The sequence below is a fragment of the Lethenteron reissneri genome, chromosome 69 (assembly GCF_015708825.2).
Source record: "Lethenteron reissneri isolate LAM-NWPU_2019-01 chromosome 69, ASM1570882v1, whole genome shotgun sequence".
Taxonomy (NCBI): Eukaryota; Metazoa; Chordata; class Hyperoartia; order Petromyzontiformes; family Petromyzontidae; genus Lethenteron; species Lethenteron reissneri.
The window spans coordinates 7373035-7399465 of record NC_083847.1 but is presented as its reverse complement, the minus strand read 5'-3'; the positions used below and the strand labels follow the sequence as shown (position 1 = coordinate 7399465).

At 55.3% G+C, this 26431-nt stretch overlaps 2 protein-coding genes across 3 annotated transcripts in view; one reads left to right on the top strand and one right to left on the bottom strand.

The window, feature by feature from the left end:
• Positions 1-6775: 6775 nt before the first annotated feature.
• LOC133360497 (beta-1,3-galactosyl-O-glycosyl-glycoprotein beta-1,6-N-acetylglucosaminyltransferase-like) lies at positions 6776-17791 on the top strand. 2 transcript variants are annotated; one of them, XM_061579260.1, is made up of 4 exons: positions 6776-6951; positions 14398-14741; positions 15380-16252; positions 16993-17791. In XM_061579260.1, the coding sequence occupies exons 1-4, from the start codon at positions 6817-6819 to the stop codon at positions 17177-17179; spliced, it is 1539 nt and encodes a 512-aa protein (XP_061435244.1). In that variant the 5' UTR covers positions 6776-6816; the 3' UTR covers positions 17180-17791. The 2 variants fall into 2 exon arrangements, with proteins under 2 accessions (XP_061435244.1, XP_061435245.1); XM_061579261.1 differs by having other exon boundaries at positions 6792-7102.
• Positions 17792-18996: 1205 nt separating this feature from the next.
• The window catches only part of LOC133360560 (stAR-related lipid transfer protein 4-like), a 10229-nt gene continuing 2794 nt past the window's right edge, over positions 18997-26431 (bottom strand). The window contains exons 3-6 of the mRNA XM_061579357.1: positions 25310-25359; positions 24026-24152; positions 22301-22418; positions 18997-20174 (exon numbers count right to left, since the gene is read on the bottom strand). Of these exons, the coding sequence (XP_061435341.1) occupies positions 19759-20174; positions 22301-22418; positions 24026-24152; positions 25310-25359 (711 nt within the window). The 3' untranslated portion in view covers positions 18997-19758. The remainder of the gene's footprint in view (positions 20175-22300; positions 22419-24025; positions 24153-25309; positions 25360-26431) is intronic.

Sequence of the window (26431 nt, the reverse complement as noted above, 5' to 3'; positions counted from 1 at the left end):
CTGCTGTCTGGTTTTTAATCTGGGTGAGTGTGTTGGCGGTCTGTAATGTCCACTTATTCTAGCCGCTAATTTTTAGACTTTCACCGTTGTGTTAAAGAACCTCCAAAAAAAGAATGAAATAAAAAACGTTAAATTTCGATGTAAAGTTTTCGTGACTGCAGCAGGGATTCATCTTCTTGGTTCTTTCGGTAAAGTCGCCACGTAGAAGGGAAATAATAAAATAATAAAAATAAAACAATAAAATACAATTCTCACGACGTTTCGGCCACAACGCAAGCAGCCGTCCTCAGGTGAAGAACAGGTCTGTCGAGAAAGACAGTCACACACACAGACTCTGTCTTCTCGACAGACCTGTTCTTCAGACGCTGTCTTTCCGACAGACCTGTTCTTCACCTGAGGTCTGTCGGAAAGACAGCTTGTGCCAGGCTAGGTGCACGTTAAGACAGCTGTCTTTCCGACAGACCTCAGGTGAAGAACAGGTCTGTCGGAAAGACAGCGTCTCATTCAGACGCTGTCTTTCCGACAGACCTGTTCTTCACCTGGACGGCTGCTTGCGTTGTGGCCGAAACGTCGTGAGAATTGTATTACGTTTTATTTTTATTATTTTATTATTTCCCTTCTACGTGACGACTTTAGCGAAAGAACCATGAAGATGAATCCCTGCTCCAGTCACGAAAGCTTTAAGTCGTTATTTTATTATGTTTTATTTTTATTATTTTATTACTTCCCTTCTACGTGACGACTTTACCGAAAGAACCAAGAAGATGACTTCATTGCAGCCAACCCGCTTGGGACTAACGCCAGAACGCAGCAGCAGCAGCAGCGACTCACAACTGATGGCCTGCACTGCACATGTCCCACCGCATCGCAGACGAATTGAACACTTGTGGTGCTGCAACTTGTCCACCAGAGGGCGCACGTAACACGTCCGGCGCCGGTAAAAAAAAAACGAAACTCTACGGCCGATTTGCACCGCAATTCTTTATTTCTTCACCGATTTTCAAGTAAGAAACTACCCCATTGACATCCCAAGTTGTCCTATACGTTAACACCGTTGAATATTTGGTGAACATCGGTGCTGAGAGAGTGAAACGCACTGAATTCCCAAACCGTGCGCTTAAAATCGGCAAAAATCACAGCCATCATCATCGACTTCAATGCAAAATGCCGCCCCAGTTCCACAAGTCACACAACAAGCAAGTGGTGGGTGACCTTCGACTCGACAGAGTAGAGCGGTTAGGGGCGAGGGTTAGGAGTTCAGGGTTAGAGGTTAGGGTTTTTTCGGGGTTTTTTTGGGTATTTTTCGGTTTTTGATGATTTTAGGGCGTTTTTCGGGTTTAAATGTTTTTTTGCAATTTTTAGTGTTTTTTCGGTTTTTAGTGTTTTTTTTTCGATTTTGGGTATTTGTACAGTTTTTAGTGGTTTTGGGGTATTTTTGTCAGTTTTTAGTTGTTTTTTTTGGTATTTTTTCGTTTTTTTGGGGGTTTTTAGTGTTTTTTGGGGGTTTTCGGTTTTTAGTGTTTTTTTCGGTTTTTAGTGGTTTTGGGGTATTTTTTTCAGTAGGTTTGTGTTTTTTGAGTATTTTTTCAGTTTTTAGTGTTTTTGGGGTTATTTTTCAGTTTTTTGTGTTTTCTTTTTCCTTTCGGGTTTTAGTGTTTTTCTCCAGTTTTTAGTGCTTTATGGGTTTTATTTAAAATTTTTGTGTTTTTTCGTATCTTTTTCGGTTTTTAGTGTTTTTTGGGTATTTTTTCAGTTTTTAGTGGTTTGGGGGTATTTTCGTCTGAATTTAGTGGTTTTGGGGTATTTTTTTCAGATTAAAATTTTTTTGGTATTTTTTCGGTTTTTTGTGTTGTTTAGGTTTTTCGGTTTTTGGTGTTTTTTCGGTTTTTAGTGGTTTTGGGGTATTTTTTCAGTTTTTTTCTTTTCGGTTTTTAGTGTTTTTTGGGTATTTTTTCAGTTTTTAGTTTTTTGGGTTCTTTTCGGTTTTTACGGATATTTCCGTTTTTTCGTGTTTTTTTTTTTCGGTTTTTAGTGGTTTGGGGGTATTTTCGTCTGTATTTAGTGGTTTTGGGTTATTTTTTCCAGTTTTTAGTGAGGTTTTTTCGGTTTTTCGTGTTTCGTTTTTAGTGTTTTTGGGGTTTTTTCGGTTTTTGGGTAATCTCTGTATTTAGTGGTTTTTGGGTATTTTTTCAGTTTTTAGTGGTTTGGGGGTATTTTCGAAAAAAAACACTAAAAACTAAAAGAAAACACGAAGAACTGAAAAAAATACCCCCAAACCACTAAAAACTGAAAAAATACCCCTCAACCAAAAAAATGAAAAAATACCCCAAAACCACTAAAAACCGAATAAATACCCAAACAAGTATAACCCGTAAAAACAAAGTTTTTACCTCTAAATCCTTTATATGCGTGGCGGCTAGAGTCCTCTCGTCCTCTGGCTTGAGATGGCTGCCACCTATGGGTCAGATGATTGTCTGCAGTATTAAACAATTGGTAATTAAATATTAAATTTGTTTTCCCTAAACAGTGTACAATTTTGGAAAAAATTTTACACGAACATTAATTGTCTCGCACAACGAGTCTGTGTGGAAAATGTCAGCTCGATTGGATCACGGGAAGTGGGTTAAAAAACGACCGAAAGATTTGCACGGTCGTAAGCGCGCAAGCACGCAAGCAAGCGAACTTAATATAAAGGATTTAAAAACCCCAAAAACACTCAAAACCGAAAAATATAAAAAAACATAAAAACCGCGCACACTCACGCGCACACTCACTCTGAATTGCATTCGTACAAAACCTGGAGGAGTGGGCTGATGCCGGGGTGAGGCTCTAGGGGAGGGAGCGGGCGTTGCTTCGCAGGGCTGCGGAGAGAGAGGGTTCGCCACCCGTGGCTTGGCACATGTTCACGAACCTCTCCCGGTAAGCTGAGCGCTGCTGTGCATTTGGAGTTTGCGGTGTCTCTATCGCTCCTAACCAGAGCTCGCAAACGGGTTTTGATTCCTTACCTGTACCCTACCCGTACCCTACCCGTACCCTACCCGTACCCGGCCGTACCCTACCCGTACCCTACCCGTACCCTACCCGTACCCATACCCTACCCGTACCCTACCCGTACCCTACCCGTACCCGGCCGTACCCGTACCCTACCCGTACCCGGCCCTACCCGTACCCGGCCGTACCCGTACCCTACCCGTACCCTACCCGTACCCGTACCCTACCCGTACCCTACCCGTACCCGGCCGTACCCGTACCCTACCCGTACCCTACCCGTACCCTACCCGTACCCGTACCCTACCCGTACCCTACCCGTACCCTACCCGTACCCGGCCGTACCCGTACCCTACCTGTACCCGGCCGTACCCGTACCCTACCCGTACCCTACCCGTACCCTACCCGTACCCGGCCGTACCCGTACCCTACCCGTACCCTACCCGTACCCGTACCCTACCCGTACCCGGCCGTACCCGTACCCTACCCGTACCCTACCCGTACCCTACCCGTACCCTACCCGTACCCATACCCTACCCGTACCCTACCCGTACCCTACCCGTACCCGGCCGTACCCGTACCCTACCCGTACCCGGCCCTACCCGTACCCGGCCGTACCCGTACCCCTACCCGTACCCTACCGTACCCGTACCCTACCCGTACCCTACCCGTACCCGGCCGTACCCGTACCCTACCCGTACCCTACCCGTACCCTACCCGTACCCGTACCCTACCCGTACCCTACCCGTACCCTACCCGTACCCGGCCATACCCGTACCCTACCCGTACCCGGCCGTACCCGTACCCTACCCGTACCCTACCCGTACCCTACCCGTACCCGCCGTACCCGTACCCCTACCCGTACCCTACCCGTACCCGTACCCTACCCGTACCCGGCCGTACCCGTACCCTACCCCGTACCCTACCCGTACCCTACCCGTACCCTACCCGTACCCTACCCGTACCCGGCCGTACCCTACCCGTACCCTACCCGTACCCTACCCGTACCCATACCCTACCCGTACCCTACCCGTACCCTACCCGTACCCGGCCGTACCCGTACCCTACCCGTACCCGGCCCTACCCGTACCCGGCCGTACCCGTACCCTACCCGTACCCTACCCGTACCCGTACCCTACCCGTACCCTACCCGTACCCGGCCGTACCCGTACCCTACCCGTACCCTACCCGTACCCTACCCGTACCCTACCCGTACCCTACCCGTACCCTACCCGTACCCGGCCGTACCCGTACCCTACCCGTACCCGGCCGTACCCGTACCCTACCCGTACCCTACCCGTACCCTACCCGTACCCGGCCGTACCCGTACCCTACCCGTACCCTACCCGTACCCGTACCCTACCCGTACCCGGCCGTACCCGTACCCTACCCGTACCCTACCCGTACCCGTACCCTACCCGTACCCGGCCGTACCCGTACCCTACCTGTACCCGTACCCTACCCGTACCCGTACCCTACCCGTACCCGGCCGTACCCGTACCCTACCCGTACCCTACCCGTACCCTACCCGTACCCGTACCCTACCCGTACCCTACCCGTACCCGGCCGTACCCATACCCTACCCGTACCCTACCCGTACCCTACCCGTACCCTACCCGTACCCGGCCCTACCCGTACCCTACCCATACCCTACCCGTACCCTACCCGTACCCTACCCGTACCCTACCCGTACCCGGCCGTACCCGTACCCTACCTGTACCCGTACCCTACCCGTACCCTACCCGTACCCGTACCCTACCCGTATCCGGCCGTACCCGTACCCTACCCGTACCCGTACCCTACCCGTACCCGTACCCTACCCTACCCGTACCCTACCCGTACCCGTACCCTACCCGTACCCAGCCGTACCCTACCCGTACCCGTACCCTACCCGTACCCGGCCGTACCCGTACCCTACCCGTACCCTACCCGTACCCGGCCAGGTACGGGTAGGGTACGGGTATCGGGTACCCGATTGCGACCTCTGGGATGAAGCCACGTTGCAGGCGCGGGTGGGTTGATTCTAGGAACTTGAATTGTGAGAAGAGACAAGACGTTTGGAAATGAGTGACAAACGGTGACTCACCAGTGACTCACGGCCTACCCGTACCCGTACCCGGCCGCACCAGGGTCGCAAACGGGTACCCGTACCCGGCTGGGTACGTGGTGGTGATATCGGTCACGTGGTGGTGATATCGGTCACGTGGTTTAATAGAAAAATAAGAATACGAATAAACTCTCCCGACCCTGACGACGCCTGCTGCTGCTGCTGTATGTTTGGAGTCTGCGTCTCTCTCTTCGTGGTGAGATGTTGACTACCTCGCCTGGCACCTGCTGGGTCTGCCCCGTGACCTGCCAGCGGGCGTTCGACACTTCACATGGCCTCAAGGTGCACTTGGCCTGGCACAAGTGTCGTGGTGACGTCACCGCCACTTAGTGGCGAATGACGGTTGTTGTTGTGTGTGTGTGTGGGTGAGTGTGTGTGAGTGAGTGGGTGTCTGTGTGTCTGTGTGAGTGTGTGGTGTGTGTGAGTGGTGTGTGAGTGAGTGTGTGTGTGAGTATGTGAGTGGGTGTGTGTGAGTGTCTGTGTGAGTGTCTGTGTGTGAGTGTGTGTCTGTGTGTGTGTGAGTGTGTGTGTGAGTGTCTGTGTGTCTGTGTGTGTGAGTGTGTGTGTGAGTGTGTGTGTGTCTGTGTGAGTGTGTGTGTGTCTGTGTGAGTGTGTGTGTGAGTGAGTGTGTGTCTGTGTGAGTGTGTGTGTGAGTGTGTGTGTGTCTGTGTGAGTGTGTGTGTGAGTGTGTGTGTGTCTGTGTGAGTGTGTGTGTGAGTGTGTGTGTGTCTGTGTGAGTGGGGAGCGGTAGTGTAGCGGTTAGCGCGCTGCGCTATGAACCTGGCGACCCGGGTTCGATTCCCGCTCACGGCTAACACCAGTGACGATTATCTGAAACGGTCCTGGGCCTCCCCTAGGTCGACTCAGCCTTAAATGAGTACCTGGTGCGGTGTGTAAACATCGCCACTAGGGAGACAAAGGCGGTCGGGCGTGGTGCTGGCCACCCACCCCCTCGTGTGCCGTTCCGGCCTTCATAGGTGCTCGCTAACAGCAATTGCCCCTACAGTCTATTCAGGCTATACGGGGGATCTTTGTCTGTGTGAGTGTGTGTGAGTGTGTGAGTGTGTGAGTGTGTGTGAGTGTGTGAGTGTGAGGTGTGTGTGTCTGTGTGAGTGAGTGTGTGTCTGGTGTGTGAGTGAGTGTCTGTGTGTGTGAGTGAGTATGTGAGTGGGTGTGGTGTGTGAGTGAGTGAGTGTGTGTGGTGTGTGTGAGTGTCTGTGTAAGTGTGTGTGAGTGTGAGTGAGTGTCTGTGTGTGTGAGTGAGTATGTGAGTGGGTGTGTGTGTGGTGAGTGAGTGTGTGAGTGTGTGTGAGTGGGTGTGTGTGTGGTGAGTGAGTGTGTGAGTGTGTGTGAGTGGGTGTGTGTGTGGTGAGTGAGTGTGTGTGAGTGAGTGTCTGTGTGTGTGAGTGAGTATGTGAGTGGGTGTGGTGTGTGAGTGTGAGTGAGTGTCTGTGTGTGTGAGTGAGTATGTGAGTGGGTGTGTGTGAGTGTGTGAGTGTGTGTCTGTGTGAGTGTGTGTCTGTGTGAGTGGGTGTGTGTGTGTGAGTGTGTGTCTGTGTGAGAATGTGAGTGTGTGGTGTGTGTGAGTGTGTGTCTGTGTGAGTGTGTGTGTGGTGTGTGTGTGAGTGGGTGTGTCTCTAACGCTGTGTGGAAGCTTCCTGGTCTGTCCATCCACACTCCCATCCCCCTTCTTCACGCTTGCGACACGTGAGCCCCTTTAAATGCACATCTGTGCCCGGTTAGAAACATTCAGGCTGGACCTGCCAACGATCCATCCATCCTGGGTTTCACCTGCAGGCTGGATTGTTTGCGAGGAGCTCTCAAAATCCTTGAAAGATCTGGACAAAGTCCCATCGGTGAGCTCCTCCGGCAGGCGAGGCTGCGTTGGCTGGGTCATGTAGCCCGCATGGCACAGCAAGTCACCGCATGGCAAGGCAGCTGCTGTTTGGCTGCATGGAGGGGGCTAAACGGGCGCGGCACGGGCTGGAGAAGAGATGGAGCTGATGGGTGAGTGGGTGGCTGAGTGGGTGGCTGAGTCGGTGGGTGAGTGAGTGGGTGAGTGGGTGAGTGAGTGGGTGAGTGAGTGGGTGAGTGGGTGAGTGAGTGGGTGAGTGAGTGGGTGAGTGAGTGGGTGAGTGAGTGGGTGAGTGAGTGGGTGAGTGAGTGGGTGAGTGAGTGGGTGAGTGAGTGGGTGAGTGAGTGGGTGAGTGAGTGGGTGAGTGGGTGAGTGAGTGGATGGCTGAGTGAGTGAGTCGGTGAGTGAGCGATTGGGTGGCTGAGTGGGTGACTGGGTGAGTGAGCAGGTGAGTGAGTGTGTGAGTGAGCGAGTGTGTGAGTGAGTTAGTGAGTCGGTGAGTGAGTGAGTGAGTCGGTGAGTGAGCGATTGGGTGGCTGAGTGGGTGAGTGAGCAGGTGAGTGAGCGGGTGAGTGAGTGAGTGAGCGAGTGTGTGAGTGAGTGGGTGAGTGAGTGAGTGGGTGAGTGAGTCGGTGAGTGAGTGAGTGGCTGAGTGGGCGAGTGTGTGAGTGAGTTAGTGAGTCGGTGAGTGAGTGAGTCGGTGAGTGAGCGATTGGGTGGCTGAGTGGGTGACTGGGTGAGTGAGCAGGTGAGTGAGTGTGTGAGTGAGTGGGTGAGTGAGTCGGTGAGTGAGTGAGTCGGTGAGTGGGTGAGTGAGTCGGTGAGTGAGTGAGTGAGTCGGTGAGTGAGTGAGTGAGTCGGTGAGTTGGCGATTGGGTGGCTGAGTGGGTGAGTGAGTCGGTGAGTGAGTGAGTGAGCGGGTGAGTGAGTGAGTGGGTGAGTGAGTGAGTGGGTGAGTGAGTCGGTGAGTGAGTGAGTGGGTGAGTGAGTGGGTGCGTGAATGGGTGAGTGAGTGAGTGGGTGAGTGAGTGGGTGAGTTACTGAGTGAGTGCGTGGGTGAGTGGGTGGGTGAGTGAGCGAGTGGATGAGTGCCAGGCTAGGTGCACTGTGAGAGCGACGGTCACAACAACGAGCAGAGCGCCGGGCAGATAAAACGCAGCAAATTGGTACAGGAGGGGGCACATGGCACCTGCAGGGTCTGTCACGTGACCTCCTCCTCATGCACCTAGCCTGGCACAGCAGCACAACCCATGGCACCTGCAGGGTCTGTGACGTGACCTCCTCCTCGTGCACCTAGCCTGGCACAGCAGCACAACCCATGGCACCTGCAGGGTCTGTCACGTGACCTCCTCCTCATGCACCTAGCCTGGCACAGCAGCACAACCCATGGCACCTGCAGGGTCTGTCACGTGACCTCCTCCTCATGCACCTAGCCTGGCACAGCAGCGCAACCAATGGCACCTGCAGGGTCTGTCACGTGACCTCCTCCTCGTGCACCTAGCCTGGCACAACCCATGGCACCTGCAGGGTCTGTCACGTGACCACCTCCTCGTGCACCTAGCCTGGCACAACCCATGGCACCTGCAGGGTCTGTCACGTGACCTCTTCCTCGTGCACCTAGCCTGGCACAACCCATGGCACCTGCAGGGTCTGTCACGTGACCTCCTCCTCGTGCACCTAGCCTGGCACAAGCGCCGTGGTGACGTCACCGCCACTGAGTGTTGCCCACCCCTGGGTCGACTCAGCCTTAAAAAAAACGAGTAGATTGTTGAGTTGATGGACACTGCTGCTGCTGCTGCTGCTATTAGCAGCACTTGCCCCTGCAGCCCAGCTGGAGGCTACCCAGGGGACCTTAAACTTTGTGGCGTGCTTCAGAGAGTCAGGGCCACACCCTGGGTGTTGTGAAACGTCACTCTACCACCACTGTACCATCACCACCACTGTACCACCACTGTACCATCACCACCACCACTGTACCATCACCACCACTGTACCACCACTGTGCCATCACCACTACCACTGTACCATCACCACCACTGTACCATCACTGTACCATCACCACCACCACTGTACCATCACCACCACTGTACCACCACTGTGCCATCACCACTACTGTACCACCACTGTACCATCACCACCACCACTGTACCATCACCACCACCACTGTACCATCACCACTACTGTACCACCACTGTACCATCACCACTACCACTGTACCATCACCACCACCACTGTACCACCACTGTACCACCATCACCACCACTGTACCACCACTGTACCATCACCACCACCACTGTACCATCACCACTACCACTGTACCATCACCACCACCACTGTACCACCACTGTACCATCACTACCACCACTGTACCACCATCACCACCACTGTACCATCACCACCACTGTACCACCATCACCACCACTGTGCCATCATCACCATCACCACCACCATCACAAACACCATCACCACCACCACCACAACCATCATCACCACCATCACAAACACCACCACAACCATCACCACCACCATCACCACCACCATCACAAACACCATCATCACCATCTCAAACACCACCACCATCACCACCACTGTACCATCATCACCACCACCATCACAAACACCACCACCATCACCACCACCATCACAAACACCACCACCATCACCACCATCACAAACACCACCACCATCACCACCATCACAAACACCATCACCACCATCACCACCACCATCACCACCACCATCACCACCATCACCACCATCACAAACACCACCACCATCACCACCACCATCACCACCACCACCATCACCACCATCACAAACACCATCACCATCACCACCACCACCATCACCACCACCATCACCACCATCACAAACACCACCACCATCACAAACACCACCACCATCACCACCACCATCACCACCACCATCACCATCACCACCATCACCACCATCACTACCACCATCACCACCACCACCATCACAAACACCACCACCATCACCACCATCACCATCACCACCATCACCATCACCACCATCACCACCATCACTACCACCATCACCACCATCACTACCACCATCACAAACACCACCACCACCACCATCACCACCATCACCATCACTACCACCACCATCACTACGAGCGCGCTCCATACTGGGTGAGTGTGTGTGTTGGTGTGTGTGTAAGTGTGTGTGTGTAAGTGCGTGTGTGTAAGTGCGTGTGTGTAGTGTGTGTGTGTTAGTGCGTGTGTGTGTAAGTGTGTGTAAGTGCGTGTGTGTAAGTGCTTGTGTGTAAGTGCTTGTGTGTAAGTGCGTGTGTGTAAGTGTGTGTGTGTAAGTGCGTGTGTGTAAGTGTGTGTGTGTAAGTGCGTGTGTGTATGTGTGTAAGTGCGTGTGTGTAAGTGTGTGTGTGTAAGTGTGTGTGTGTAAGTGCGTGTGTGTAAGTGCGTGTGTGTAAGTGCTTGTGTGTATGTGTGTAAGTGTGTGTGTGTAAGTGCTTGTGTGTAAGTGCGTGTGTGTAAGTGCGTGTGTGTAAGTGTGTGTGTGTAAGTGCGTGTGTGTAAGTGCTTGTGTGTAAGTGCGTGTGTGTAAGTGCTTGTGTGTAAGTGCGTGTGTGTGTAAGTGCGTGTGTGTAAGTGCGTGTGTGTAAGTGCGTGTGTGTAAGTGCGTGTGTGTGTAAGTGCGTGTGTGTAAGTGCGTGTGTGTAAGTGCGTGTGTGTAAGTGCGTGTGTGTAAGTGCTTGTGTGTAAGTGCGTGTGTGTAAGTGCGTGTGTGTAAGTGCTTGTGTGTAAGTGCTTGTGTGTAAGTGCGTGTGTGTAAGTGCTTGTGTGTAAGTGCGTGTGTGTAAGTGCGTGTGTGTAAGTGCGTGTAAGTGCTTGTGTGTAAGTGCGTGTGTGTAAGTGCGTGCGTGTAAGTGCTTGCGTGTAAGTGCGTGTGTGTAAGTGCGTGTGTGTAAGTGCGTGTGTGTAAGTGCGTGTGTGTAAGTGCTTGTGTGTATGTGTGTAAGTGCGTGTGTGTAAGTGCGTGTGTGTAAGTGCTTGTGTGTAAGTGCGTGTGTGTAAGTGCGTGTGTGTAAGTTCGTGTGTGTGTAAGTTCGTGTGTGTGTAAGTGCGTGTGTGTAAGTGCGTGTGTGTATGTGCTTGTGTGTAAGTGCTTGTGTGTATGTGTGTAAGTGCGTGTGTGTAAGTTCGTGTGTGTGTAAGTGCGTGTGTGTAAGTGCGTGTGTGTGTAAGTGCGTGTGTGTACCGGCAAAAACAACCCCCTACCTCCCCGTAGTGCCGGACGGGCAACATTATCGTGGACATTGCTGTGGTGGGAGGGCCAATTCCGATTGGCCTCTCCCCTCATGGCGTCTGTGACCACCACAGCGGCTAAACGGAGGCACTGGACGGGTGCGAGGGGCTGGTAACCCCTCCACCTTCAATAAATTACCACTAAACGACGTGGAAAATATCTAAATAATAATACATGCCGGGTCCAAGCAAGAACATCTGCTGGACTACGTAGTGACGGACCAGCGGATGCGAGCCCATGTCCTTGACACCCCAGGACCTACGGTGGAGCTGATCTGCCCTCTGACCATCGACTTGTCATCTGTAAGATGCGCCTGCCATTCTTCCACTCCGGTGGTGGGTGTCCACCCAGGACCCCATTCCAACCTAAAGTGGCCTGGTCACAGCTGATGGAAGTTGCAAGCGAGAATTTCATCATCGCTTGCGGCTGGGGTTGGCATCGTCCCCCACTCCTCCTGATGTCGAGGGTAAATGGGCGAGTTTCAGGACTGTGACTCAGGCAGCTGCAATGGCTGCTTTGGGTACGCGGTCCAGACCTCCCCAGAAACCCTGGCTGACAGAGGAGGTGTTCAGGATAGTTGAGAAAAAGCGGCAGGCCCACTCTCATCGCCTACAGCATCCCACGTCAGAGAATGAGGAGGCTTACCGCAGCCTTCGCTCGGAGGTTCGGAGAGCCGTGAGGCGCTGCAAGGATGGGTGGTGATCGCGGGTTGCTGAGGAGATGGAGTCTGCCTCAGTGGCCCGCGATCACAAATCACTTTTTAACTCCATCAAAAAGGTAGCCTGCAGTGCCAAACCTATTACCATCATTAGGGGAAAGAACGGTGATCCAATCTCCGACCCCCAAGAACAGGTTTGCAGATTTGCTTAACATTTCTGTGAGGTCCTGGGGGAGGGGGAATCCCTCAGCCTGGAAAACATCATGGGACAAAGTGGGGATGACCCTGCCGAGGCTGCGGTGCCTCAAATATTGGAGGAAGAAGTCACCCCCTGTGAGTGGCTGGCTGAGGTGCCATCTGTTGAAGTACTGAAGGCGATCCAGCGTCTGAGACCAGGAAAGGCACCGGGCAGAGATGATCTTCCAAGCGAAATGCTGAGGAAGGGTGGTGTTTGTGCGCAGACTGCCCTATATGACATCATAACAACAGTCTGGACCACTGGATGGGTTCCGCAGGATTGGAAGGATGCCCTGGTAGTCCCCCTTCTTAAAGAGGGGGACCGCACAGACTGTAACAACTACAGGGGCATCTCACTCCTCAGTATGTGGGAAAGGTCCTGGCAAGGATTAACATCGCCTTGCTAGGCACGCTGAGGAGAGGCTTGCGGAGCCCCAATGCGGTTTCAGGAAAGGGCGGTCCTGCACAGATGCCATATTTTCTGTCCGTCTGATACAGCAGAGGTGTAGGGAATTCCAACAAGACCTACATCTCTGCTTTATTGACCTGGTCAATGCCTATGATACCATCAGTAGGCCCGGGCTCTGGGTTGTTCTTCGTGCTTTCGGAGTCCCTGACCCTCTGCTCACGATCATTAAGGACCTTCATGATGGTGAGCGGGCCTGGGTAAAACTACGTGGCCAGGAGTCGGAGCCATTCCCTGTACACCTTGGGGTGCGATAGGGATGTCATCTGGCACCAACATTATTTAACATCTATTTCAACCACGTAGTTCATGAAGCCTTCAGGAGCTGTACCGGAGGAATTTCCATCTGGTACAGATACAATGGGAGGCTGATCGATGCCCGGGTGCGGTCAAGGGATGCCTCCCTATTGATCAACCACGTTATGTATGCCGACAACCTGGTAATTGTAGCCCACTCAGAGGAGGAGTTGGAGACGCTGCTGCTGAGACTGGAGCGTGCCACTAAGAGGTGGGGCCTTACCATCAGCCCCACCAAAACTAAGCACCTGCCTGGGTATTTTCTACCATCGGACACTCCACCCCCACAACTCCCAATCGGTGATGGGGCAGTTGTGGAGAGAGTGGAGAGTATCCCATACCTGGGCAGTGTGCTCATGACCGACTCCGGTTTAACAGCAGAGGTCTCACTCCGAATCAGTCGAGCGGCATTATCTTTTCATCGGTTGCGTAACGCTGTGTGGAAGCTACCTGGTCTATCACTCCGCACGAAGCTTCAGGTCTTCTCGGTCACAATCATTCCCTCCCTTCTCTACGCTTGGGAAACATGGACCCCCCCTAATGGAACATCTTTGCCGGTTAGAAACATTTAGGCTGGCCTGCCTACGATCAATCCTGGGTTTAACCAGGCTGGATTGTGTGAGGAGCTCACAAATCCTCGAAAGATCTGGACAAAGTCCCATCAGTGAGCACCTCCGGCAGGCAAGGCAGCATTGGCTGGACTATGTAGCCCGCATGCCAAATCACCGCATGCCCAAACAGCTTTTGTTCAGCCGGATTGAGGGGGCTAAACGGGCACGGCACGGGCTAGAGAAGAGATGGAGTGATGTGGTACAGGAGGACGTGGAGCTGAGTGGACTTGCCGATGACCGGTACCAGCGGTGTCAAGATCGGCCTCAGTGGAGGAGGCTCGTGAAGGACGCTACTGGGCAGTTGGAGGCAGTCGCCCTCCAACAACAACGGAGGGCGGAGGAGCGACGCTCACAACAACGAGCTGAGCGCCGGGTGGCTAAAGCACAGCAAGTTGGCACAGTAAGGGGCACAGGTGGTGCATCAGCCAGTCATCTCAGTCAGTCGACCCGTGGCACCTGGGTCTGCCCCGTGACCTCCTGCCAGCGGGCATTCGACACTTCACGTGGCCTCAAGGTGCACATGGCCTGGCACAAGCGTCGTGGTGACGTCACCGCCACTTAGTGGCGAATGGCGGTTGTGTTAGCGTGTGAGTCTGTTCAAGTTCAAGTTCATGTATTAGGTGTAGCCCTGTGAGCCATTCGGCTCTTGAATCGGGTGCAACCGCAACAAACAAAAAACATGAACAAAAAAACATCTTAAACTGAATATGTAACTAAGTGCAAACAGAAAATCCAAGAAAAGACAGCTAAATATTGCAGAAAAAACACCGTACACCAACGATGTGTGCAAAAATCCCAGTGGGTAGCAAGTCAAACAACAACAACTTGACCCAAACGCCTCGTCCAATGATAACGGGCCGACGTTTCGGGCCAACGCCCTTTCTCCAGGACGGCTCCCGAACGAGTCCGCGAATCGAACTCCGTCTCCGCTCCGCCGCTCCCTCGGCCCTGGACGTGGGGGAGGGGGCCGCTCTAGTGTCGTCACCCGCGGCCGAGCCGATGACGCTCGGGGACAAGCGCCGTCTCTGCGTTCTGCCGCTGCTGCTGCTGCTGCTGCTTATCTTCTACGGCCCGGGGCAGCCGCCGCCGCTCGCTCCGTGGGGGGCCGTGGAACCACCCGGTTCGTTAGGAGCCGGCGGCGGCGGCGGCGTTGGCGGTGATGATGTCGACTGTGAGGCCTCGGTGAGCGACGGGGAGGCTTGGCCACCGCCCGAGCTGTTGGCCTCCGTTCGGTGAGTGGCTGATTCGCTGTCTTACACCTCGGCCGGGACTGTGATTGACCCGCGACCAGACTGTGGTCAGACTGTGATTGACCTGCGACCAGACTGTGACCAGACTGTGATTGACCCGTGACCAGACTGTGACCAGACTATGATTGACCCACGACCGGACTGTGACCAGACTGTGATTGACCTGCGACCGGACTCTGATCAGACTGTGATTGACCTGCGACTGGACTGTGATCAGACTGTGATTGACCTGCGACTGGATTGTGATTGACCCGCGACCGGACTGTGATCAGACTGTGATTGACCTGCGACCGGACTCTGATCAGACTGTGATTGACCTGCGACTGGACTGTGAGCAGACTGTGATTGACCTGCGACTGGATTGTGATTGACCCGCGACCGGACTGTGATCAGACTGTGATTGACCTGCGACCGGACTCTGATCAGACTGTGATTGACCTGCGACTGGATTGTGATTGACCCGCGACCGGACTGTGATCAGACTGTGATTGGCCCGCGACTGGACTGTGATTGGACTGGACATCAGATCGTGATCGGGCCACGGCCGACCTGCACACAACCTGCCTGAACCGACTCACCGAACGCGGTCGCCCCCCCCCCGCACCTCCTGGTACGAACAGACGATCCGGCCAAGCGGAGCGGCTCCTGGTGGCCTGGACGCGCGACTGCTCCGCCTTCAGACGTGCGCGGCGCTACGCTGACGCCCCTCTGAGCCACGAGGAGGCGGCCTTCCCCATCGCCTACTCCGTCATTGTCCACCACCGCGTGGACATGCTGGAGAGGCTGCTGCGTGCCGTCTACGCGCCGCAGAACTTCTACTGCCTCCACGTGGACGCCAAGTCCCCCCGCGCCTACCTGGAGGCGGTGCGCGCCCTCGCCGCCTGCTTCCCCAACGTGTTCGTGGCCCGCCGGCTGGAGGTGGTGGTTTACGCCTCGTGGTCGCGCGTACAGGCCGACCTCAACTGCATGCGCGAGCTGGTGGAGCGAGCCGGCGAGCGCCCCTGGAGGTACTTCATCAACCTCTGCGGCCTCGACTTCCCCATCAAGACCAACCTGGAGATCGTGCGGGCGCTGGGCGGCTTGCACGGCGCTAACAGCGTGGAGTCGACGCGCCCCAGCCGGTTCAAGGCGGCGCGCTGGCGGACGCGTCACGCCGTCGTGTGGAACCGCGTCTTCGACCTACGCCTCGCCAAGGCCCCACCGCCCATCGCCACGCCGGTGTTCGCCGGCGGGGCCTACGTCGCCGTGACGCGGGCCTTCGTGGAGCACGTGCTGAGCGACCCGGCGGCCCGGGCCTTCGCCGAGTGGTCGAAGGACACCTACAGCCCGGACGAGCACCTGTGGGCCACGCTCCAGCGGATGCCCGGGGTGCCCGGAGCGACGCCCGTCGACCAGAAGTACGACGTGACGGACGTGCAGGCGCTGACTCACCTGGTCAGGTGGCAGTCGATGGAGGGGGACGTCCTGCAAGGAGCTGCCTACCCGCCTTGCAGGTGAGGGTCAGGGTTGGTCAAGACTAACATTAGCACTAGCCCCCTGCCATAGCCTAACCCTACACTAACCCTGCCCTAACCTTAACCATAACCTGCCTACCCGCCTTGCAGGTGAGGGTCAGGGTTGGTCAAGACTAACACTAGCACTAGCCCCCTGCCATAGCCGAACCTTAACCCTACCCTAACCTTGACCCTACCCTAACCTTGACCCTAGCCCTACCCTAACCCTACCCTAACCTTAACCCTACCCTAACTCTACTCTAACCCTAACCCTACCCTAACCCTAACCCTACACTAACCTTGACCCTAGCCCTACCTTAACCCTACCCTAACCTTACCCTAACCTTACCCTAACCTTAACCCTCCCCTAACCTTAATCCTACACTAACCCTAACCATACCCTAACCCTACTCGAACTCTACTCTAACCCTAGCCCTACCCTAACCTTACCCTAACCCTACCCTAACCTTAACCCTAACCTAACTCTTCTCTAACCCTACCCTAACCTCACCCTAACCTTAACCCTACACTAACCCGAACTCTACCTTAACCGTATCCTAACCCTACACTAACTCTACTCTAACCCACCCCTACCCTAGTGTGGGGTAGTGGGGAGCTCTCCGCCTCCGACCATAACAACGTCAACTACAGGAAACCCCTACGCGGTTTAACCCCCCTTACCCCCCCTGCCCCCCCCTGCCCCCCCTGCCCCCCCTGCCCCCCCCTGCCCCCCCCAATAGGGGCGTGCACGTGCGCGGGATCTGCATCAACGCGGCGGGCGACGTGCCGTGGGTGCTGCGCCAGCCGCAGCTGTTCGTCAACAAGGTGGACGCGTCGCTGGACCAGGGGGCGGCCGTGCGCTGCCTCGAGCGGAGCCTCCGGCGGAGGGAGCTCGCGCAGACGCAGCGGCGCGGGGCGACGGAGTAGGCCTGTCTATGCCCGTATATGGACTTAAGTGGGCGTGTCTATGCCCATATATGGACTTAAGTGCGTGTGTCTATGCCCATATATGGACTTAAGTGCGTGTGTCTATGCCCATATAAGGAAGTGGGTGTGGTGTTGCCATATTTGGAGGTTGGTGTCTATGCCCATATATGGACTTAAGTGGGTGTGGTGTTGCCCGTATATGGACTAAAGTGGGCGTGGCATTGCCCATATATGGAAGTGGGTGGGGGCAGTGCCCATATATGGAAGTGAGCGTGTCTATGCCCGTATATGGAAGTGGGTGTGTCTATGCCCATTTATGGAAGTGGGTGTGTATGTCCATATATGGAAGTGGGTGTGTCTATGCCCATATATGGACTAAAGTGGGTGTGTCTATGCCCATATATGGACTAAAGTGGGTGTGGCGTTACCCGTATATGGAAGTGGGTGTGTATATGCCCATATATGGAAGTGGGTGTGTCTATGCCCATATATTTGTACGCTGCTATAATTGTCAACGACGACGACGACGATGATGATGATGCGTCGCTTCGTTGAGTTGCTATTATTTGAGAGAGAGAGAGCTACATAGCCCGCTGTGCCTTAGCTGCTGAAATAAACCAAAGATTTGTTGATGTAAAATTTCGATTTAATGTTTTATTTTTATTTTATTTTATTATTTTATTACTTCCCTTCTACGTGACGACTTTACCGAAAGAACCAAGAAGATGAATCCCTGCAGTCACGAAAGCTTTAAATCGAAACACAATCACTCTACCCTACCTTTACCCCTTTAGCAGGTAAGGTAAAAGCTCAAAAGCAACGAGCCTTCCTTTTACCCGACCCTTTACCTTACCCCCTGGCATGTCGACACCTTTACCCGGTAAAAAGGGTAAATTACCTTACCTTGCCGAGGCCTGCTTCCCAGTGTGAGCGTTGGTAGAGTGGGAGGGTAGGGGAGCGACGCTCACAACAATGAACAGGGCGGATAAAACACAGCAAGTTGGCACAGTAGGGGGGTACAGCTGGTGGTGCATCTACCGCTCATCTCAGTCAGTCGACCCATGGCACCTGCTGGGTCTGTCCCGTGACCTCCTGCACCTAGCCTGGCACAACAGGGGGTACAGCTGATGGTGCATCTACTGGTCATCTCAGTCGACCCATGGCACCTGCTGGGTTTGTTCCGTGACCTTCCTGCACCTAGCCTGGCACAGTAGGGGGGTACAGCTGGTGGTGCATCTACTGGTCATCTCAGTCAGCCAACCCCATGGCACCTGCTGGGTCTTGTTCTCAGACCTGCACCTAGCCTGGCACAGTAGGGGGGGTACAGCTGGTGGTGCATCTACCGCTCATCTCAGTCAGTCGACCCATGGCACCTGCGGGGTCTGGTCCCGTGACCTCCTGCACCTAGCCTGGCACAGTATGGGGTACAGCTGGTGGTGCATCTACCGCTCATCTCAGTCAGCCAAGGTGCACCTGGCCTGGCACAGGCGACGTGACGCCACTCAGTGGCGAGCGAGTGGATGTGAGTGTGAGGACCGGTGGTGCAGCGGTTAGCGCGCTCAACGCCAGCGATGATCCGAAGCGGTTATGGGCCTCCCCTAGGTCGTGGCAGCCTTAAATGAGTACTGGGTGTGAACATCACCACTAGTGAGACAAAGATGGCCGGGCGTGGTGCGGGCCGCCCACCCTCTCGTGGCAGGACCCTCCTGAAAAGGAGTCTTGAGGACTCAACGACGTCACCATCACAACCCCGCACATCCGATGAGCGCCGTTGGCTCCGTGTGGCGCGAAATAAGTTGAACGCAGGTTCAGGCAGGCGCGATCATCCGGACCCAAGGCCACTTTAATTTGTGAAAGATGAAATTAAATTAATAAAATTTACATTAAATAGCTGGCAACGTTTACAGCGAGAAATCGGAGTGGCAGCCGCATCACGTCATCATCATCATCTACATGGTCAACATCAACATCATCATCTACATCGTCATCATCATCATCTACATGGTCAACATCAACATCATCATCTACATCGTCAACATCATCATCTACATGGTCAACATCAACATCATCATCTACATCGTCATCATCATCATCTACATCGTCAACATCAACATCATCATCGACATAATCAACATCAACGTCGTCGTCGTCGTCACACCGATCGACGCAGCAGCAGCAGTATCAGAGACGGTGGTGGTGGTGGTAGACGTGGCGCTGGTGGTTGTGGATTTGGTGGTGGTGATTGTGTGTCGGTGGTGGTAGTGATGGTGGTTGTGGTCGTGTCGGTGGTGGTAGTGATGGTGGTTGTAGTGACGGTGGTTGTGGTGGTAGTCATGGTGCTTGTGGTGGTAGTGACGGTGGTGGTAGTGATGGTGGTTGTGGTGGTAGTGATGGTGCTTGTGGTGGTAGTGACGGTGGTGGTAGTGACGGTGATTGTGGTGGTGGTAGTGACGGTGGTGGTAGTGATGGTGATGGTAGTGATGGTGATAGTGATGGTGGTAGTGACGGTGGTGGTAGTGCTTGCGGTGGTAGTGTCGGTGCATGTGGTGCTTGTGTTGCTTGCGCCGCTGTCGCCGCGCTCATCCTCGGTGGCGCAGGGCGTTCCGCAGGTCGCGGTAGAAGCCGGCGAGCGCCGACGCCATCGCGGCGTCCACCAGGGCACGCGGCAGGAGGCCTCGCAGGTCGGTGTGCACGTAGCCAGTCAGCTCGCAGACGGTGCCACCACCACCACCGCCACCACCGTCACCACCACCGCCACCACCGCCACCACCGCCGCCACCACCGCCGCCACCACCGCCATCACCGCCACCGCCACCGCCACCACCGCCACCGCCGCCACCGCCACCACCACCACCATCACCGCCACCACCGCCATCACCACCACCACCGCCACCACCATCACCGGCACCGCAGCAGAACCAGCCGCACGGGTGGTTGAAGCCGCGCACGAGCCTCCGCTTTGGCGACTGCGTCGAGGGGAGATCGACGCTGACGCCTGGCACCCCGAGTCAGGGGGGGGGGGGGATGGGGGTAGGAAGGGAGATTTGCGTTGTCAGATTTGCATGTCCGGTTGGCATCACGAATTGGCATGTTGGTTATTCGTGTGTGAATTAGCGTATGTGATTTGCACGCACCGCTTTGCATGTTGGGTTTGCGGAGATGTGCTGGTGGTGTTGATGGTGATTGTGGTGGTAATTGTGGTGTTGGTGGCGGTGTTGATTGTGGTGTTGGTGGCGGTGTTGATTGTGGTGTTGGTGGTGATTGTGGTGGTGATTGTGGTGGTGGTGGTGGCGGTGGTGATGCTGGTGGTGTTGTTGGTATTCGTGGTGATGGTATTGATGGTGTCGATGGTGGTGATGGTATTGGTGGTGTCGGTGGTGATTGTGGTGTTGGTGGCGGTGTTGGTGGTGATTGTGGTGGGGGTGTCGGTGGTGGTGGTGTCGGTGGTGATGGTGTTGTTGGTGATCCAGCAAAAAAAACTCCTGGTTGGAGCCGGAGGGTAACCCTGAGGTGGATCTGATCAATGCCATGGGGGAAATGGCCAATCCAAATTCGCTTGTAGCCACCACCGCGATCAATGGAGGCTCTGGATGGGTGCGAGGCGCTGGTAAACCCATCCACCGTTACTTCAAGTACCACAAAAACACGTGTTGAAAATCTAACTAAGCGTGTGCCGGAGACCCCGGGAGGGGACAGGCGTCTATGACGTCTCCTGGCCAAACCCCATTTTTGGCGGAGCCAGCAGATTGAATCTTTACCCTCAGGGCTCCTCCAGAAATAACAAAAAGCCACTACGGATGGCCACGTGGAATGTTCGAATGCTAACTACGGAGGAGAGGCTGCCACTCCTCTGTCGGGAGCTGGACCGGTACCGCCTGGATCTCTGTGGTATTCAGGAGGTCCGGTGGACCGGCTTTGGCTCCTGCCACCATGAGGGGTGGACAGTCCTCTACTCGGGGCAGGAGACTGCCATACAACAAGCTACCTGGTCTGTCGCTCCACACGAAGCTTCAGGTCTTCTCTGCCACAGTCATTCCCTCCCTTCTCTACGCTTGCGAAACATGGACTCCCCTAATGGAACATCTTCGCCGGTTAGAAACATTCAGGCTGGCCTGCCTACGATCCATCCTGGGTTTCACCTGCAGGCTGGATTGTGTGAGGAGCTCACAAATCCTTTAAAGATCTGGACAAAGTCCCATCGGTGAGCTCCTCCGGCAGGCAAGGCTGCGTTGGGTCATGTAGCCCGCATGCCCAGCCACCGCATGCCTAAACAGCTTTTGTTCGGCCGGATCGAGGGGGCTAAACGGGCGCGGCACGGCCTAGAGAAGAGATGGAGTGATGTGGTACAGGAGGACGTGGAGCTGAGTGGACTTGCCGATGACTGGTACCAGCGGTGTCAAGATCGGCCTCAGTGGAGGAGGCTCGTGAAGGACGCTACTGGGCAGTTGGAGGCAGTCGCCCTCCAACAACAACGGAGGGCGGAGGAGCGACGCTCACAACAACGAGCGGAGCGCCGGGTGGCTAAAGCACAGCAAGTTGGTACAGTAGGGGGCACAGGTGGTGCATCAGCCAGTCATCTCAGTCAACCCAAAGCACCTGCTGGGTCTGCCCCGTGACCTCCTGCCAGCGGGCGTTCGAAACTTCATGTGGCCTTAACGTGCACCTAGCCTGGCACGAGCGCCGTGGTGATATCACCTCTACGTTGTGGCAAATGACGGTTGTTGTTGTTGTTGGCGGTGGTGGTCGTAGTGGTGTTGATGGTCGTGTTGTTGATGGTGGTGTGATGATGGCGGTGGTGGTGTTGTTGATGTTGGTGGTGGTCGTGGTGCTGTTGATGGCGGTGGTGGTCGTGGTGGTGTTGGTGGTGGTGTTGGTGGTGGTGTTGTTGATGGTGGTGTGATGTTGGTGGTGTGATGTTGGTAGTGGTGGTGCTGTTGATGGTGGGGGTGGTCGTGGTGGTGTTGGTGGTGGTGTTGTTGATGGTGGTGTTGATGGTGGTGTTGGTGGTAGTGGTGGTGCTGTTGATGGCGGTGGTGGTCGTGTTGGTGTTGGTGGTGGTGTTGATGGTGTTGTTGGTGGTGTTGGTGGTTCTGGTGTTGATGGTGCCAGCGCTGGGCATACCACAGGTGAGTAAGCCATGACTCCTGTTGAGTGGCGTGTGTGAGAGGTCCACGAACTCGCGCGGGGCGATGGTGTTCCATAGTTGGCCGGCCGTCGTGTAGCGTGCGATGCAAGTGTCCTGCGGTCATCAGCATCAACATCATCAACATCATCAACATCATCAACATCAACATCATCAACATGAACATCAACGTCATCAACATCATCGTCATCAACATCATCAACATCATCAACATCATCAACATGAACATCAACGTCATCAACATCATCGTCATCAACATCATCAACATCAACATCAACGTCGTCATCAACGTCATCGTCGTCAACATCGTGATCAGCATCATCATCATCCTCATTGTCAACATCGTCAACATCGTCATCAGCATCGTTATTCTGTTCCGCAGCAGAAACTCTATTAAGGAGCTTCATGCCAATGTGGAAGTCTCTGTGTGAGTCTGTGGGTCTCTGTGTGGTGAGTCTGTGGGTCTCTGTGTGGTGAGTCTGTGGGTCTCTGTGTGGTGAGTCTGTGGGTTTCTATGTGGTGAGTCTGTGGGTCTCTATGTGGTGAGTGTGTGGGTCTCTGTGTGGTGAGTCTGTGGGTCTCTGTGTGGTGAGTCTGTGGGTCTCTGTGTGGTGAGTCTGTGGGTCTCTGTGTGAGTCTGTGGGTCTCTGTGTGGTGAGTCTGTGGGTCTCTGTGTGGTGAGTCTGTGGGTGACTGTGTGGGTCTCTGTGTGGTGAGTCTGTGGGTATCTGTGTGGTGAGTATGTGGGTCTCTGTGTGGTGAGTGTGTGGGTCTCTGTGTGAGTCTGTGGGTCTCTGTGTGGTGAGTGTGTGGGTCTCTGTGTGGTGAGTGTGTGGGTCTCTATGTGGTGAGTGTGTGGGTCTCTGTGTGGTGAGTCTGTGGGTCTCTGTGTGAGTCTATGGGTCTCTGTGTGGTGAGTCTATGGGTTTCTATGTGAGTCTATGGGTCTCTGTATGAGTCTGTGGGTCTCTGTGTGAGTCTGTGGGTCTCTATGTGAGTCTATGGGTCTCTGTGTGAGTCTATGGGTCTTTGTGTGATGAATCTATGGGTCTCTGTGAGTCTATGGGTCTCTGTGTGAGTCTCTATGTGAGTCTCTCACCGGGCCCGCGCCCTCCGTGACCTCCATGTCCGTGACGATGCTGTCCCAGCGTCTCTGTGTGAGTCTGTGGGTCTCTGTGTGAGTCTGTGGGTCTCTGTGTGAGTCTACGGGTCTCTGTGTGAGTCTACGGGTCTCTGTGTGAGTCTACGGGTCTCTGTGTGGTGAGTCTGTGGGTCTCTGTGTGAGTCTATGGGTCTCTGTGTGAGTCTACGGGTCTCTGTGTGAGTCTACGGGTCTCTGTGTGAGTCTATGGGTCTCTGTGTGAGTCTGTGGGTCTCTGTGTGAGTCTATGGGTCTCTGTGTGAGTCTCTGTGTGGTGAGTCTGTGGGTCTCTGTGTGAGTCTATGGGTCTCTGTGTGAGTCTACGGGTCTCTGTGTGAGTCTATGGGTCTCTGTGTGAGTCTGTGGGTCTCTGTGTACTGAGTCTACGGGTCTCTGTGTGAGTCTACGGGTCTCTGTGTGAGTCTATGGGTCTCTGTGTGAGTCTATGGGTCTCTATGTGAGTCTATGTGTGGGTCTCTGTGTGGGTCTCTGTGTGAGTGAGTCTATGGGTCTCTGTGTGAGTCTATGGGTCTCTGTGTGGGTCTCTGTGTGAGTCTCTCACCGGGCCCGCGACCTCCGTGACCTCCATGTCCGTCACGATGCTGTCCCAGCGCCGGCGCAGATCCCCGGGACGGATCATCTCGACGACGGCAGACGGCGCCGCCGGTACCCGGCCCAGCGTCTTGTAGCTGCGCACAGGCAAAGACCCCCCAGGTAGCCTCGGCTTCTTCAACGCACCGTCGGGGCAAAGTGCTGTGAGTAGCGAGTGGTAGCGGTGGGTGGGTGGGTGAGTGGGTGAGTGGGTGGGTGGGAGGGTGGGTCGGTGACTGGGTGGGTGGGTGGGCGAGTGGGTGAGTGGGTGGGTGAGTGGGTGAGTGGGTGGGTGAGTGGGTGAGTGGGTGGGTGGGTGAGTGGGTGGGTGGGCGAGTGGGTGAGTGGGTGGGTGGGCGAGTGGGTGAGTGGGTGAGAGGGTGGGTCGGTGACTGGGTGGGTGGGCGAGTGGGTGAGTGGGTGGGTGAGTGGGTGAGTGGGTGGGTGAGTGGGTGGGTGGGTGAGTGGGTGGGTGGGTGGGCGAGTGGGTGAGTGGGTGGGTGAGTGGGTGAGTGGGTGGGTGAGTGGGTGAGTGGGTGGGTGGGTGAGTGGGTGAGTGGGTGGGTGAGTGGGTGAGTGGGTGAGTGGGTGGGTGGGAGGGTGGGCGAGTGGGTGAGTGGGTGGGTGAGTGGGTGAGTGGGTGGGTGAGTGGGTGGGTGAGTGGGTGAGTGGGTGGGTGGGTGAGTGGGTGGGCGAGTGGGTGAGCGGCTGGGTGAGTGGGTGAGTGGGTGGGTGAGTGGGTGAGTGGGTGGGTGGGTGGGTGGGTGGGTGAGTGGGTGAGTGAGTGGGTGGGTGAGTGGGTGAGTGGGTGGGTGGGAGGGTGGGCGAGTGGGTGAGTGGGTGGGTGAGTGGGTGAGTGGGTGGGTGAGTGGGTGAGTGGGTGGGTGGGTGGGTGAGTGGGTGGGTGGGTGGGTGAGTGGGTGGGTGGGTGGGTGAGTGGGTGGGTGGGTGGGTGGGTGAGTGGGTGGGTGAGTGGGTGGCTGGGTTGGTGAGTGGGTGGGTGGGTGGCTAGATGGGTGGGTTGGTGGGTGGGTGGGTGAGTGGGTGGGTGACTGGGTGGGTGGGTGGCTGGGTGGGTGGATGGCTGAGTGGGTGGGTGGCTGGGTAGGTGAGTGGGTGGGTGGGTGAGTGGGTGAGTGGGTGGGTGGGTGGGTGGGTGGGTGGGTGACTGGGTGGGTGGGTGAGTGGGTGGGTGGGTGAGTGGGTGGGTGGGTGGCTGGGTGGGTGGGTGAGTGGGTGGGTGGCTGCTCCTCACAGGTATCCTGGGAAGTGTTCCGATGGTCGTCTCCAGATGCTGACATCGCTCTGCGGAGGAAACCACAGCCAGAGTTGGACCGTCAGAGAGCCGGTCGCGGTGGTACTCGGAGCGAGTACTCATTCAAGGGGGGATGTGGGTGGTGTTCTCACGTGAAGTGTCACTGGTGACGGGGTGGGTGGTGTTCTCACGTGAAGTGTCACTGGTGATGGGGTGGGTGGTGTTCTCACGTGAAGTGTCACTGGTGATGGGGTGGGTGGTGTTCTCACGTGAAGTGTCACTGGTGACGGGGTGGGTGGTGTTCTCACGTGAAGTGTCACTGGTGATGGGGTGGGTGGTGTTCTCACGTGAAGTGTCACTGGTGATGGGGTGGGTGGTGTTCTCACGTGAAGTGTCACTGGTGATGGGGTGGGTGGTGTTCTCACGTCAAATGTCACTGGTGATGGGGTGGGTGGTGTTCTCACGTGAAGTGTCACTGGTGATGGGGTGGGTGGTGTTCTCACGTGAAGTGTCACTGGTAATGGGGTGGGTGGTGTTCTCACGTGAAGTGTCACTGGTGATGGGGTGGGTGGTGTTCTCACGTGAAGTGTCACTGGTGATGGGGTGGGTGGTGTTCTCACGTGAAGTGTCACTGGTGATGGGGTGGGTGGTGTTCTCACGTGAAGTGTCACTGGTAATGGGGTGGGTGGGTGTTCTCACGTGAAGTGTCACTGGTGATGGGGTGGGTGGTGTTCTCACGTGAAGTGTCACTGGTGATGGGGTGGGTGGTGTTCTCACGTGAAGTGTCACTGGTGATGGGGTGGGTGGTGTTCTCACGTGAAGTGTCACTGGTGATGGGGTGGGTGGTGTTCTCACGTGAAGTGTCACTGGTAATGGGGTGGGTGGTGTTCTCACGTGAAGTGTCACTGGTGATGGGGTGGGTGGTGTTCTCACGTGAAGTGTCACTGGTGATGGGGTGGGTGGTGTTCTCACGTGAAGTGTCACTGGTGACGGGGTGGGTGGTGTTCTCACGTGAAGTGACACTGGTGATGGGGTGGATGGTGTTCTCACGTGAAGTGTCACTGATGATGGGGTGGGTGGTGTTCTCACGTGAAGTGTCACTGGTGATGGGGTGGGTGGTGT

What these genes read in the sequence shown, in the direction of transcription:
- LOC133360497 (XM_061579260.1), top strand. Translation starts at nt 6,817, where the DNA reads ATGCACATCTGTGCCCGGTTAGAAACATTCAGGCTGGACCTGCCAACG. An exon ending in ATCTGGACAAAGTCCCATCG is followed by an intron (nt 6,952 to 14,397) that starts GTGAGCTCCTCC and finishes CCCTTTCTCCAG; the next exon opens with GACGGCTCCCGAACGAGTCC. An exon ending in GCTGCCTACCCGCCTTGCAG is followed by an intron (nt 16,253 to 16,992) that starts GTGAGGGTCAGG and finishes CCCCCCCAATAG; the next exon opens with GGGCGTGCACGTGCGCGGGA.